At 52.9% G+C, this 15259-nt stretch overlaps 1 protein-coding gene across 2 annotated transcripts in view; it reads right to left on the bottom strand.

The window, feature by feature from the left end:
* Positions 1–10184: 10184 nt before the first annotated feature.
* TSHR (thyroid stimulating hormone receptor) overlaps positions 10185–15259 on the bottom strand; it is a 408340-nt gene continuing 403265 nt past the window's right edge. For both annotated transcript variants that reach the window (XM_073637466.1, XM_073637467.1), the window contains one exon: positions 10185–12303. In XM_073637466.1, the coding sequence (XP_073493567.1) occupies positions 10932–12303 (1372 nt within the window). In that variant the 3' untranslated portion in view covers positions 10185–10931. The remainder of the gene's footprint in view (positions 12304–15259) is intronic.

Below are 15259 nucleotides of genomic sequence, written 5' to 3'. Positions count from 1 at the left end.
ATCAGTAATGTAATGTATATACACAGTGACTGCACCAGCAGAATAGTGAGTGCAGCACTGGAGTATAATACAGGATGTAACCCAGGATCAGTAATGTAATGTATATACACAGTGACTGCAGCAGCAGAATAGTGAGTGCAGCTCTGGAGTATAATACAGGATGTAACTCAGGATCAGTAATGTAATGTATGTACACAGTGACTGCACCAGCAGAATAGTGAGTGCAGCTCTGGAGTATAATACAGGATGTAACTCAGGATCAGTAATGTATGTACACAGTGACTGCACCAGCAGAATAGTGAGTGCAGCTCTGGAGTATAATACAGGACGTAACTCAGGATCAGTAATGTAATGTATGTACACAGTGACTGCACCAGCAGAATAGTGAGTGCAGCTCTGGAGTATAATACAAGATGTAACTCAGGATCAGTAATGTAATGTATGTACACAGTGGCTGCACCAGCAGAATAGTGAGTGCAGCTCTGGAGTATAATACAGGAGGTAACTCAGGATCAGTAAAGTATGTACACAGTGACTGCACCAGCAGAATAGTGAGTGCAGTTCTGGAGTAGAATACAGGAGGTAACTGAGGATCAGTAATGTAATGTATGTACACAGTGACTGCACCAGCAGAATAGTGAGTGCAGCTCTGGAGTATAATACAGGATGTAACTCAGGATCAGTAATGTAATGTATGTACACAGTGACTGCACCAGCAGAATAGTGAGTGCAGCTCTGGAGTATAATACAGGATGTAACTCAGGATCAGTAATGTAATGTATGTATATAGTGACTGCACCAGCAGAATAGTGAGTGCAGCTCTGGAGTAAAATACAGGATGTAACTCAGGATCAGTAATGTAATGTATGTACACAGTGACTGTACCAGCAGAATAGTGAGTGCAGCTCTGGAGTATAATACAGGAGGTGACTCAGGATCAGTAATGTAATGTATGTACACAGTGACTGCACCAGCAGAATAGAGAGTGCAGCTCTGGAGTATAATACAGGATATAACTCAGGATCAGTAATGTAATGTATGTACACAGTGACTGCGCCAGCAGAATAGTGAGTGCAGCTCTGGAGTATAATACAGGACGTAACTCAGGATCAGTAATGTAATGTATGTACACAGTGACTGCACCAGCAGAATAGTGAGTGCAGTTCTGGAGTATAATACAGGAGGTAACTCAGGATCAGTAATGTAATGTATGTATACAGTGACAGCGCCAGCAGAATAGTGAGTGCAGCTCTGGAGTATAATACAGGACGTAACTCAGGATCAGTAATGTAATGTATGTACACAGTGACTGCACCAGCAGAATAGTGAGTGCAGCTCTGGAGTATAATAGAGGATGTAACTCAGGATCAGTAATGTAATGTATGTACACAGTGACTGCACCAGCAGAATAGTGAGTGCAGCTCTGGAGTATAATACAGGATGTAACTCAGGATCAGTAATGTAATGTATGTACACAGTGACTGCACCAGCAGAATAGTGAGTGCAGCTCTGGGGTATAATACAGGATATATCTCAGGATCAGTAATGTAATGTATGTACACAGTGACTGCACCAGCAGAATAGTGAGTGCAGCTCTGGAGTATAATACAGGATGTAACTCAGGATCAGTAATGTAATGTATGTTCATAGTGACTGCACCAGCAGAATAATGAGTGCAGCTCTGGAGTATAATACAGGAGGTAACTCAGGATTAGTAATTTATGTACACAGTGACTGCACCAGCAGAATAGTGAGTGCAGCTCTGGAGTATAATACAGGATGTAACTCCGGATCAGTAATGTAATGTATGTACACAGTGACTGCACCAGCAGAATAGTGAGTGCAGCTCTGGAGTATAATACAGGATGTAACTCCGGATCAGTAATGTAATGTATGTACACAGTGACTGCACCAGCAGAATAGTGAGTGCAGCACTGGAGTATAATACAGGATGTAACTCAGGATCAGTAATGTAATGTATATACACAGTGACTGCAGCAGCAGAATAGTGAGTGCAGCTCTGGAGTATAATACAGGATGTAACTCAGGATCAGTAATGTAATGTATGTACACAGTGACTGCAGCAGCAGAATAGTGAGTGCAGCTCTGGAGTATAATACAGGAGGTAACTCAGGATTAGTAATTTATGTACACAGTGACTGCACCAGCAGAATAGTGAGTGCAGCTCTGGAGTATAATACAGGATGTAACTCCGGATCAGTAATGTAATGTATGTACACAGTGACTGCACCAGCAGAATAGTGAGTGCAGCTCTGGAGTATAATACAGGATGTAACTCCGGATCAGTAATGTAATGTATGTACACAGTGACTGCACCAGCAGAATAGTGAGTGCAGCACTGGAGTATAATACAGGATGTAACCCAGGATCAGTAATGTAATGTATATACACAGTGACTGCAGCAGCAGAATAGTGAGTGCAGCTCTGGAGTATAATACAGGATGTAACTCAGGATCAGTAATGTAATGTATGTACACAGTGACTGCACCAGCAGAATAGTGAGTGCAGCACTGGAGTATAATACAGGATGTAACCCAGGATCAGTAATGTAATGTATATACACAGTGACTGCAGCAGCAGAATAGTGAGTGCAGCTCTGGAGTATAATACAGGATGTAACTCAGGATCAGTAATGTAATGTATGTACACAGTGACTGCGCCAGCAGAATAGTGAGTGCAGCTCTGGAGTATAATACAGGATGTAACTCAGGATCAGTAATGTAATGTATGTGCTCAGTGACTGCAGCAGCAGAATAGTGAGTGCAGCTCTGGAGTATAATACAGGATATAACTCAGGATCAGTAATGTAATGTATGTACACAGTGACTGCACCAGCAGAATAGTGAGTGCAGCTCTGGAGTATAATGCAGGATGTAACTCAGGATCAGTAATGTAATGTATGTACACAGTGACTGCACCAGCAGAATAGTGAGTGCCGCTCTGGAGTATAATACAGGATGTAACTCAGGATCAGTAATGTAATGTATGTACACAGTGACTGCACCAGCAGAATAGTGAGTGCAGCTCTGGAGTATAATACAGGATGTAACTCAGGATCAGTAATGTAATGTATGTACACAGTGACTGCACCAGCAGAATAGTGAGTGCAGCTCTGGAGTATAATACAGGATGTAACTCAGGATCAGTAATGTAATGTATGTACACAGTGACTGCACCAGCAGAATAGTGAGTGCAGCTCTGGAGTATAATACAGGAGGTAACTCAGGATCAGTAATGTAATGTATGTACACAGTGACTGCGCCAGCAGAATAGTGAGTGCAGCTCTGGGGTATAATACAAGATGTAACTCAGGATCAGTAATGTAATGTATGTATACAGTGACTGCGCCAGCAGAATAGTGAGTGCAGCTCTGGAGTATAATACAGGACGTAACTCAGGATCAGTAATGTAATGTATGTACACAGTGACTGCACCAGCAGAATAGTGAGTGCAGCTCTGGAGTATAATACAAGATGTAACTCAGGATCAGTAATGTAATGTATGTATACAGTGACTGCGCCAGCAGAATAGTGAGTGCAGCTCTGGAGTATAATACAGGACGTAACTCAGGATCAGTAATGTAATGTATGTACACAGTGACTGCACCAGCAGAATAGTGAGTGCAGCTCTGGAGTATAATACAGGAGGTAACTCAGGATCAGTAATGTAATGTATGTATACAGTGACTGCGCCAGCAGAATAGTGAGTGCAGCTCTGGAGTATAATACAGGACGTAACTCAGGATCAGTAATGTAATGTATGTACACAGTGACTGCACCAGCAGAATAGTGAGTGCAGCTCTGGAGTATAATACAGGATGTAACTCAGGATCAGTAATGTAATGTTTGTACACAGTGACTGCACCAGCAGAATAGTGAGTGCAGCTCTGGAGTATAATACAGGATGTAACTCCGGATCAGTAATGTAATGTATGTGCACAGTGACTGCAGCAGCAGAATAGTGAGTGCAGCTCTGGAGTATAATACAGGATGTAACCCAGGATCAGTAATGTAATGTATGTACACAGTGACTGCACCAGCAGAATAGTGAGTGCAGCTCTGGAGTATAATACAGGATGTAACCCAGGATCAGTAATGTAATGTATGTACCCAGTGACTGCACCAGCAGAATAGTGAGTGCAGCTCTGGAGTATAATACAGGATGTAACTCAGGATCAGTAATGTAATGTATGTACACAGTGACTGCACCAGCAGAATAGTGAATGCAGCTCTGGAGTATAATACAGGATGTAACTCAGGATCAGTAATGTAATGTATGTACACAGTGACTGCACCAGCAGAATAGTGAGTGCAGCTCTGGAGTATAATACAGGAGGTAACTCAGGATCAGTAATGTAATGTATGTACACAGTGACTGCACCAGCAGAATAGTGAGCGCAGCTCTGGAGTATAATACAGGATGTAACTCAGGATCAGTAATGTAATGTATGTACACAGTGACTGCACCAGCAGAATAGTGAGCGCAGCTCTGGAGTATAATACAGGAGGTAACTCAGGATCAGTAATGTAATGTATGTACACAGTGACTGCACCAGCAGAATAGTGAGTGCAGCTCTGGAGTATAATACAGGATGTAACTCAGGATCAGTAATGTAATGTATGTACACAGTGACTGCACCAGCAGAATAGTGAATGCAGCTCTGGAGTATAATACAGGATGTAACTCTGGATTAGTAATGTAATGTATGTACACAGTGACTGCACCAGCAGAATAGTGAGTGCAGCTCTGGAGTATAATACAGGAGGTAACTCAGGATCAGTAATGTAATGTATGTACACAGTGACTGCACCAGCAGAATAGTGAGTGCAGCTCTGGGCTATAATACAGGATATAACTCAGGATCAGTAATGTAATGTATATACACAGTGACTGCACCAGTAGAATAGTGAGTGCAGCTCTGGAGTATAATACAGGATGTAACTCAGGATCAGTAATGTAATGTATGTACACAGTGACTGCAGCAGCAGTTGTCTCCTTACTAAAGGGGCTATACGGAACAATAAGTGACTGTTTTCCTAATAAGTTACGGCTGCCACAGATCGTCTGGTGTTGTAGTCAAACCCTGTTCACTTCAGTCATGTGGAGCTGCAATACCAGACACATCCTCTGGACGGGTGTGGCGCTGCCGTGCTTTCTAATCCTGTACAGCCTCTTTAGTGACATTCCACAAGTGATAAATTTTACTGAGCCTCGGATAACGGTAATATGGCTGCAAGATTGGGAGTTGGTTTCTTTATGCTGCAGCGGGGCAGGGGGGGGGGGGGCGGTGAATGGCTCGCCCCACAGGCGGGCAGCAGTGAGATAAGACACTGTTACCCCTATGTATTGTAGCCTTTCTTACTGCACCTGTCCTGCCCGTGTGATTGCCGGTGCGGGCTCTCCCGGCAGTGGAGGCGAGTCCTGCCCGTGTGATTGCCGGTGCGGGCTCTCCCGGCAGTGGAGGCGAGTCCTGCCCGTGTGATTGCCGGTGCGGGCTCTCCCGGCAGTGGAGGCGAGTCCTGCCCGTGTGATTGCCGGTGCGGGCTCTCCCGGCAGCGGAGGCGAGTCCTGCCCGTGTGATTGCTTATGCGGGCTCTCCCGGCAGTAGAGGCGAGTCCTGCCCGTGTGATTGCCAGTGCGGACTCTCCCGGCAGTAGAGGCGAGTCCTGCCCGTGTGATTGCCAGTGCGGACTCTCCCGGCAGTGGAGGCAAGTCCTGCCCGTGTGATTGCCGGTGCGGACTCTTCCGGCAGTGGAGGCAAGTCCTGCCCGTGTGATTGCTTATGCGGGCTCTCCCGGCAGTAGAGGCGAGTCCTGCCCGTGTGATTGCCAGTGCGGACTCTCCCGGCAGTAGAGGCGAGTCCTGCCCGTGTGATTGCCAGTGAGGACTCTCCCGGCAGTAGAGGCGAGTCCTGCCCGTGTGATTGCCAGTGCGGGCTCTCTCGGCGGTAGAGGCGAGTCCTGCCCGTGTGATTGCCGGTGCGGACTCTCCTGGCAGTAGAGGCGAGTCCTGCCCGTGTGATTGCCGGTGTGGACCCTCCCGGCAATAGAGGCGAGTCCTGCCCGTGTGATTGCCGGTGCGGACTCTCCCGGCAGCGGAGGCGAGTCCTGCCTGTGTGATTGCCGGTGCGGACTCTTCCGGCAGTGGAGGCGAGTCCTGCCCGTGTGATTGCTGGTGCGGACTCTCCCGGCAGCGGAGGCGAGTCCTGCCCGTGTGATTGCCGGTGCGGACTCTCCCGGCAGCGGAGGCGAGTCCTGCCCGTGTGATTGCCGGTGCGGACTCTCACGGAAGCGGAGGTGAGTCCTGCCAGTGTGATTGCCGGTGCGGACTCTTCCGGCAGCGGAGGCGAGTCCTGCCCGTGTGATTGCCGGTGCGGGCTCTCTCGGCAGTAGAGGCGAGTCCTGTCCGTGTGATTGCTGGTGCGGACTCTCCCGGCAGTGGAGGCTAGTCCTGCCCGTGTGATTGCCGGTGCGGACTCTCCCGGCAGCGGAAGCGAGTCCTGCCCGTGTGATTGCCGGTGCGGACTCTCCCGGCAGCGGAGGCTAGTCCTGCCCGTGTGATTGCCGGTGCGGACTCTCCCGGCAGCGGAGGCGAGTCCTGCCCGTGTGATTGCCGGTGCGGACTCTCCCGGCAGCGGAAGCGAGTCCTGCCCGTGTGATTGCCGGTGCGGACTCTCCCGGCAGTGGAGGCGAGTCCTGCCCGTGTGATTGCCGGTGCTGGCTCTCCCGGCAGTGGAGGCGAGTCCTGCCCGTGTGATTGCCAGTGCTGGCTCTCCCGGCAGTGGAGGCGAGTCCTGCCCGTGTGATTGCCGGTGCGGACTCTCCCGGCAGCGGAGGCTAGTCCTGCCCGTGTGATTGCCAGTGCTGTCTCTCCCGGCAGTGGAGGCGAGTCCTGCCCGTGTGATTGCCAGTGCTGGCTCTCCCGGCAGCGGAAGCGAGTCCTGCCCGTGTGATTGCCAGTGCGGACTCTCCCGGCAGCGGAGGCGAGTCCTGCCCGTGTGATTGCCAGTGCGGACTCTCCCGGCAGTGGAGGCGAGTCCTGCCCGTGTGATTGCCAGCGCTGGCTCTCCCGGCAGTGGAGGCGAGTCCTGCCCGTGTGATTGCCAGTGCTGGCTCTCCCGGCAGCGGAAGCGAGTCCTGCCCGTGTGATTGCCGGTGCGGACTCTCCCGGCAGCGGAGGCGAGTCCTGCCCGTGTGATTGCCGGTGCGGACTCTCCCGGCAGTGGAGGCGAGTCCTGCCCGTGTGATTGCCAGTGCTGGCTCTCCCGGCAGTGGAGGCGAGTCCTGCCCGTGTGATTGCCAGTGCTGGCTCTCCCGGCAGCGGAAGCGAGTCCTGCCCGTGTGATTGCCGGTGCGGACTCTCCCGGCAGTGGAGGCGAGTCCTGCCCGTGTGATTGCCAGTGCTGGCTCTCCCGGCAGTGGAGGCGAGTCCTGCCCGTGTGATTGCCAGTGCTGGCTCTCCCGGCAGCGGAAGCGAGTCCTGCCCGTGTGATTGCCGGTGCGGACTATCCCGGCAGCGGAGGCTAGTCCTGCCCGTGTGATTGCCGGTGCGGACTCTCCCGGCAGCGGAGGCGAGTCCTGCCCGTGTGATTGCTGGTGCGGACTCTCCCGGCAGAGGAGGCGAGTCCTGCCCGTGTGATTGCCGGTGCGGACTCTTCCGGCAGCGGAGGCGAGTCCTGCCCGTGTGATTGCCGGTGCGGACTCTCACGGAAGCGGAGGTGAGTCCTGCCAGTGTGATTGCCGGTGCGGACTCTTCCGGCAGCGGAGGCGAGTCCTGCCCGTGTGATTGCCGGTGCGGTCTCTCTCGGCAGTAGAGGCGAGTCCTGTCCGTGTGATTGCTGGTGCGGACTCTCCCGGCAGTGGAGGCTAGTCCTGCCCGTGTGATTGCCGGTGCGGACTCTCCCGGCAGCGGAAGCGAGTCCTGCCCGTGTGATTGCCGGTGCGGACTCTCCCGGCAGCGGAGGCTAGTCCTGCCCGTGTGATTGCCGGTGCGGACTCTCCCGGCAGCGGAGGCGAGTCCTGCCCGTGTGATTGCCGGTGCGGACTCTCCCGGCAGCGGAAGCGAGTCCTGCCCGTGTGATTGCCGGTGCGGACTCTCCCGGCAGTGGAGGCGAGTCCTGCCCGTGTGATTGCCGGTGCTGGCTCTCCCGGCAGTGGAGGCGAGTCCTGCCCGTGTGATTGCCAGTGCTGGCTCTCCCGGCAGCGGAAGCGAGTCCTGCCCGTGTGATTGCCGGTGCGGACTCTCCCGGCAGCGGAGGCGAGTCCTGCCCGTGTGATTGCCGGTGCGGACTCTCCCGGCAGCGGAGGCGAGTCCTGCCCGTGTGATTGCTGGTGCGGACTCTCCCGGCAGCGGAGGCGAGTCCTGCCCGTGTGATTGCCGGTGCGGACTCTTCCGGCAGCGGAGGCGAGTCCTGCCCGTGTGATTGCCGGTGCGGACTCTCACGGAAGCGGAGGTGAGTCCTGCCAGTGTGATTGCCGGTGCGGACTCTTCCGGCAGCGGAGGCGAGTCCTGCCCGTGTGATTGCCGGTGCGGGCTCTCTCGGCAGTAGAGGCGAGTCCTGTCCGTGTGATTGCTGGTGCGGACTCTCCCGGCAGTGGAGGCTAGTCCTGCCCGTGTGATTGCCGGTGCGGACTCTCCCGGCAGCGGAAGCGAGTCCTGCCCGTGTGATTGCCGGTGCGGACTCTCCCGGCAGCGGAGGCTAGTCCTGCCCGTGTGATTGCCGGTGCGGACTCTCCCGGCAGCGGAGGCGAGTCCTGCCCGTGTGATTGCCGGTGCGGACTCTCCCGGCAGCGGAAGCGAGTCCTGCCCGTGTGATTGCCGGTGCGGACTCTCCCGGCAGTGGAGGCGAGTCCTGCCCGTGTGATTGCCGGTGCTGGCTCTCCCGGCAGTGGAGGCGAGTCCTGCCCGTGTGATTGCCAGTGCTGGCTCTCCCGGCAGTGGAGGCGAGTCCTGCCCGTGTGATTGCCGGTGCGGACTCTCCCGGCAGCGGAGGCTAGTCCTGCCCGTGTGATTGCCAGTGCTGTCTCTCCCGGCAGTGGAGGCGAGTCCTGCCCGTGTGATTGCCAGTGCTGGCTCTCCCGGCAGCGGAAGCGAGTCCTGCCCGTGTGATTGCCAGTGCGGACTCTCCCGGCAGCGGAGGCGAGTCCTGCCCGTGTGATTGCCAGTGCGGACTCTCCCGGCAGTGGAGGCGAGTCCTGCCCGTGTGATTGCCAGCGCTGGCTCTCCCGGCAGTGGAGGCGAGTCCTGCCCGTGTGATTGCCAGTGCTGGCTCTCCCGGCAGCGGAAGCGAGTCCTGCCCGTGTGATTGCCGGTGCGGACTCTCCCGGCAGCGGAGGCGAGTCCTGCCCGTGTGATTGCCGGTGCGGACTCTCCCGGCAGTGGAGGCGAGTCCTGCCCGTGTGATTGCCAGTGCTGGCTCTCCCGGCAGTGGAGGCGAGTCCTGCCCGTGTGATTGCCAGTGCTGGCTCTCCCGGCAGCGGAAGCGAGTCCTGCCCGTGTGATTGCCGGTGCGGACTCTCCCGGCAGTGGAGGCGAGTCCTGCCCGTGTGATTGCCAGTGCTGGCTCTCCCGGCAGTGGAGGCGAGTCCTGCCCGTGTGATTGCCAGTGCTGGCTCTCCCGGCAGCGGAAGCGAGTCCTGCCCGTGTGATTGCTGGTGCGGACTCTCCCGGCAGCGGAGGCTAGTCCTGCCCGTGTGATTGCCAGTGCTTCAGATCTCGCCTCTCGGCATCTGACACCTCAGGTGTAATGCTCTCCTTATCCGGTGCAGATCGCCGTCGTCTCTGATCGGAGTTGTCAGCGCTCCCGTGTTTCTCCGGCTGCTTGGTATTTTCAGTGATTTCAAGCTTTTATATATTTTTTCTTGTCATCCCTGAGATGTTGACTTAGAGTCTGGTTGAGTTGGGTTTTTTGTGGATTTCGTTCCCTCGCTCTCCTTCATTTCCAGGAGCCGTCTGCAGGTGACACTCTGCTCCTGCGAGCCGACCCTTCCACTGCTTGAGACGTCTTCAAGATGTGCGGAATAATAACATCTAATATTCCTTTTTCCAAAGGAAAAGTGGAAAAGAAAAAAACCCTGTTGTTTGTGTAAGTGAAATTGTATCTTGTGCGTCTGTGGCCCCCGATCCCGTGATGAGCGCGGACGGTGAAGGGGAAAGAGCAGAAAGCAAGTGAATGGGGTTTATTCTAGCGGCTCTATGCGGTTACACAAGATATTTACAGGAGCGACCACTTCATTTTCCACCACAACAACGGTCGGTGTGCGGAGCCATCGCGGGCCCCCTCATATCAAACCCAGGATCCCATCGTCGGCCCCTCATATCAAACCCAGGATCCTATCGTCGGCCCCTCATATCAAACCCAGGATCCCGCTACACTGATACTAACTGCTCCTAAATCTAAGAAACGGATTGTTTTATTAACAGAAGGCATCTGGGGAAAAGCTCCAAGACTCGGCTACACGGAAATTCTGTATGATGGTGCCGGTGGCCGGGCCACTTCTACAGGCGTCTTCAGCCCTGAACATTAAAGGGATTCTCCACAATGGGGGGTCAGAGGCACTGACTATGCCGTGTGGACAGGTTCCTGCCAGGCCAGCCGGTGGGGATTGTGCACCTGTCCTATTACAGTAGGACTCGAGCATGGATCCCGGCAGGTACCTGTTCAGACACGGTGATTAGAGTCTCACCTGCCGCTGTGGAAGTCGCAGGCGCCAGAGAATCCCTTTATCCTGGACTAGTCTACAAGAACATTGGTGACCAGATGTAAAACGTGGCGATATCATTGTGTACACGGGAGCGGCTCTTTATGTTCTGTCCGGTTACCGGACAGAACTCATACATGGGCCATAGGGTTAATAGGTAGTGGTCACTAGTTAGCACCCGGTCCAGTCTCTGCCGGTGGTCAGATGAGGCTACAACACAGTCATGCATCTGTCCTCCAGGAGTAGTGTGCCTTGTGCCACCGCCGCTTGGTTCTCTTTAAGGACATCTGGAATATTTGCCAGGGTCTGCCCTGTGCCCCCGCTGCTCCTCTGCCCATACGTCTGTCCACGATAAACTTGTGCCTGATGCTCACAGACACCAAACTTACTGAGAAGGATAAAGACGTCTCTCCGGAAAGTCTTGGTAAATATGGCATAGAGAAAAGGATTGGCGCAGGAGTTCAGCGGGTAGAACAAGACCAGAAGAATTTTCGAGTTGGTAACTGTGATAAGTGGCTTGTTCATAATGGCAGACAAGGCATAGAAGGAAATGGGCGCCATACAAAGGAAGTCGGTGAAGATCAGGACGGCCATGCGCTTGGCGATCTTCGTGTCTTTGTCCCCGGACTTGTAATGAGGGTTTCGGACGGTGATGTAGATCTTGATGTAGCAGGCGCAGATGATGATGAATGCCGTGATGTTGAGCATCAAGACCAAGATGATGTAGGCCTGGGCGAGCGTGGTCTCCGTATCCATCGGTAAACAGATGCTGACCTTGATGTAACTGCTGATCCCAACCAATGGCAGGAGCGCCAGAAAGAAGCAAAAAGCCCACCCACCCAGCATGATGAAGGTGGCGTGTCTGAGGCGGATCTTACGATCCAAGCGCATGGCAAATGTGATGGCGTACCAGCGCTCCAGCGTTATCACAGTGAGGGTGTAGACCGAGAGCTCGCTGGCGAACACCGTGAAGAATCCGGCTGTGTTACACCCCGGCCCGGTCTGCCAGTTAATGGCGTAGTTATAGTACTCAGAGCGGGTGTGAAGGTCTTCAGACGCAATGAGAAGCAGGTAGATGCCCATGCAGAAGTCTGCAAATGCCAGGTTGCACATGAGGAAACGTGGCACAGTCAGCTTGTAATGGCTGGTGATGAGAATCAGCAAGACAAATGCGTTACCCAGGATGGCCAAGAGATTGACAAACCAGACCACAATCCTCAGGAAGTCGTAGCCCATGATGTCTTCACAAGGGTTGAAGTCGTCCGGCGTGGGCGTGCAGACCAGCTTCTCGCTGCCATCACATATATCATACACGTCGTAGCTCTTGAACACTGTGGTGTGCTGCTCCTGCGCATTCTTGATCTCCTGCCCAAATCCAACCTCTTCATCTCCCTGGTCCTCAAAGAAGACCGAGAAATGGTTGCTGCTGTGGAAGGTCGTAGACTTGGTGTTCTCGGTCTGGTCTGGATCTCCATCCATGTAGTCTTGGTAATACGGGCCGTTCCCCACAAAGGTTCTGACCGAGCGCTTCTGGTGGCTGCTCTGCAGGTAAGACTGGTTACATAAGAAGGATTCCAGGTCGCTGCGGAGAGAATGGGACAGACAATCAGTGAATTCTCTCCGGGCAACATGGCCACCAAATAGTAAACAGAAGCATCGCAGCTCCTGGGGAAATGTGTGTAATGTGAACTGTGTAATTGTGAGATGTGCCAGGCTGCGCCGCGGCGCCGCAGGATGCCATCAGTGCGAGCGGCACAAATCGCTCTGCAGCACAGACATAAATGGGGCGCAGGACACGAGCTTTCCCTGATGTTTCCGGCTGTGTCAGTGGCGAATCCTGACCGTTCCTGATCAAAGACCTAATGCAGGAAAGGGGCAGGAGGCCGTCACGTCTCTATGGGATCATGACTGCAGGGATGGTGGTTATACGACAAGTCATGGGGCCGTCTGCTCGGCATTTACTCTCTCCCACATACACTGGGGAAAATAACGATTTGATCCGCTGCCCGATTTGCAAGTTTTCCCACCTACACAGAATGGAGAGATCTGTAATATTTATCGTAGGTCACTTCACCTGTGAGAGACAGAATCTAAAAATCAGAAAATCCCATTGTATGATTGTTACATAATTAATTTGCATTTTATTGCATGAAATAAGTATTTGATACAATAGAAAAACAGAAGTTAATATTTGGTGCAGAAACCTTTGTTAGAATTACAGAGGTCAGACGTTTCCTGTAGTTCTTGACCCGGTTTGGACACACTGCAGCAGGGATTTTGGCCCCCTCCTCCATACAGATCTTCACCAGATCATTCAGGTTTCGGGGCTGTCACTGGGTAACATTGAGTTTCAGCTCCATCCAAAGGTTTTCTATTGGGTTCAGGTCTGGAGACTGGCTAGGCCACTCCAGGACCTTGAGATGCTTCTTATGGAGCCACTCCTTAGTTCCCCTGGCTGTGTGTTTCAGGTCATTGTCATGCTGGAGAAGACCCAGCCACGACCCATCTTCAATGTTCTGTAAGGTGGCTAATGGTCACCTAGTCGATGGGAGGTATGTGTCACAGAGATGGCTGGTCTCTGGGATGTAACCCGGAGTATTTCCTCTAGTGCACACACGCACTAAGAGCACTAATTGGTGCACCTGGGTCCAGGTTACGGGTAGCTGTGAGAGATGGGCGGGTCTCGCTACCCACATACCTCACCTCTGGGTGTGGTGTGCAGCCTATTTAATGGAGGCTGTGGTTGACACATGGTTCTGTGTGTCTGGAGGGAGAAGGCCTCCTGTGTGTTGTCTCCAGACTGGGCCGTGTACTGGATGCTATCCAGCCTGTGTGAACACAGCGCTGGCTAACCAGAGACTTTGCTAAAAGGACTGTTTTCTTTGTTTTTGCCTGCACTAAAGGCTCTTTGTTTGCATTTTGCTCTTGATGGTTTATGAAGCCAGTAAACCGTTATGGACATTTAAAGGAACATGCCTCCTGTTTGCCTCTCATCGCACCTGAGTGAGTACAATCCCTACATGCAAACTTCAAACGGGCCTGGACATGTGCTGGCGTGAGCAGGGGCACCTTGCGCGCCCTACAGGATATTAATCCATGACGGCGTAGTGCATTACTAAAGGTAATGTTTGAGACTGTGGTCCCAGCTCTCTTCAGGTCAGTGACCAGGTCCTCCCGTGTAGTTCCTGAGCTGATTCCTGACCTTTCTCAGAGTCATCCTTGCCCCACGAGGCGAGAACTTGCAGTGTCCTTAAACAGCTGTTTGGTCTTGGCCATGATGGAGAGGTTGGAGTGTGATTGAGTGTGTGGACAGGTGTCTTTTATACAGGTAACGAGTTCAAACAGGAGCAATTAATACAGGTAATGAGTGCAGAGTAGGAGGCTTCTTAAAGAAAAACGAACAGGTCTGTGAGCGTAATAATTCTTGCTGATTGGTTGGTGAGCAAATACTTATTTCATGCAATAAAATGCAAATTAATTATGTAAAAATCATAGAATGTGATTTTCTGGTTTGTTTTTTTAGATTCCGTCTCTCACAGGTGAAGTGACCTACGATAAATATTACAGACCTCTCCATTCTGTGTAAGTGGGAAAACTTACAAAATCAGCAGCGTATCAAATACTTATTTTCCTGACTGCATGACAGATGACTTGACCGGCCCTTTATCTAACGATTCATCATCGTGTCCTGACCTTTTGCTACATTTTCATTTTCCAATTTAAGGAAAATTTATGAAGTGACGTTACCAACCCAAGTGTATTGTTAGGCTGAATGATGAGTCCGGCGCAGAGTCGTCACTGCTGCAGTCTTTGTTGTTTGGCTGCAGTGGTGATGTCACGTTGACAGAGCCTCCGGGCACTGACGTGGCCGTGCGGACCAGACTATTAATGTGGGGTCTCCAGGCACTGACGTGGCCGTGCGGACCAGACTATTAATGTGGGGGTCTCCGGGCACTGACGTGGCCGTGCGGACCAGACTATTAATGTGGGGGTCTCCGGGCACTGACGTGGCCGTGCGGACCAGACTATTAATGTGGGGGTCTCCGGGCACTGACGTGGCTGGTGCGGACCAGACTATTAATGTGGGGGTCTCCGGGCACTGACGTGGCCGTGCGGACCAGACTATTAATGTGGGGGTCTCCGGGCACTGACGTGGCCGTGCGGACCAGACTATTAATGTGGGGTCTCCGAGCACTGACGTGGCCGTGCGGACCAGACTATTAATGTGGGGGTCTCCGGGCACTGACGTGGCCGTGCGGACCAGACTATTAATGTGGGGGTCTCCGGGCACTGACGTGGCCGTGCGGACCAGACTATTAATGTGGGGGTCTCCGGGCACTGACGTGGCCGTGCGGACCAGACTATTAATGTGGGGTCACCAGGCACTGACGTGGCCGTGCGGACCAGACTATTAATGTGGGGTCTCCAGGCACTAACGTGGCTGGTGCGGACCAGGCTATTAATGTGGGGTCTCTGGGCACTGACGTGGCCGTGCGGACCAGACTATTAATGTGGGGTCTCCAGGCACTGACGTGGCT

The sequence above is a fragment of the Phyllobates terribilis genome, unplaced genomic scaffold (genome assembly GCF_046119375.1).
Source record: "Phyllobates terribilis strain yellow unplaced genomic scaffold, ASM4611937v1 Scaffold_7__3_contigs__length_470593459, whole genome shotgun sequence".
Classification (NCBI taxonomy): domain Eukaryota; kingdom Metazoa; phylum Chordata; class Amphibia; order Anura; family Dendrobatidae; genus Phyllobates; species Phyllobates terribilis.
Note: the sequence above shows the minus strand (reverse complement) of the source record. Positions and strands in the feature narration are given on the sequence as shown.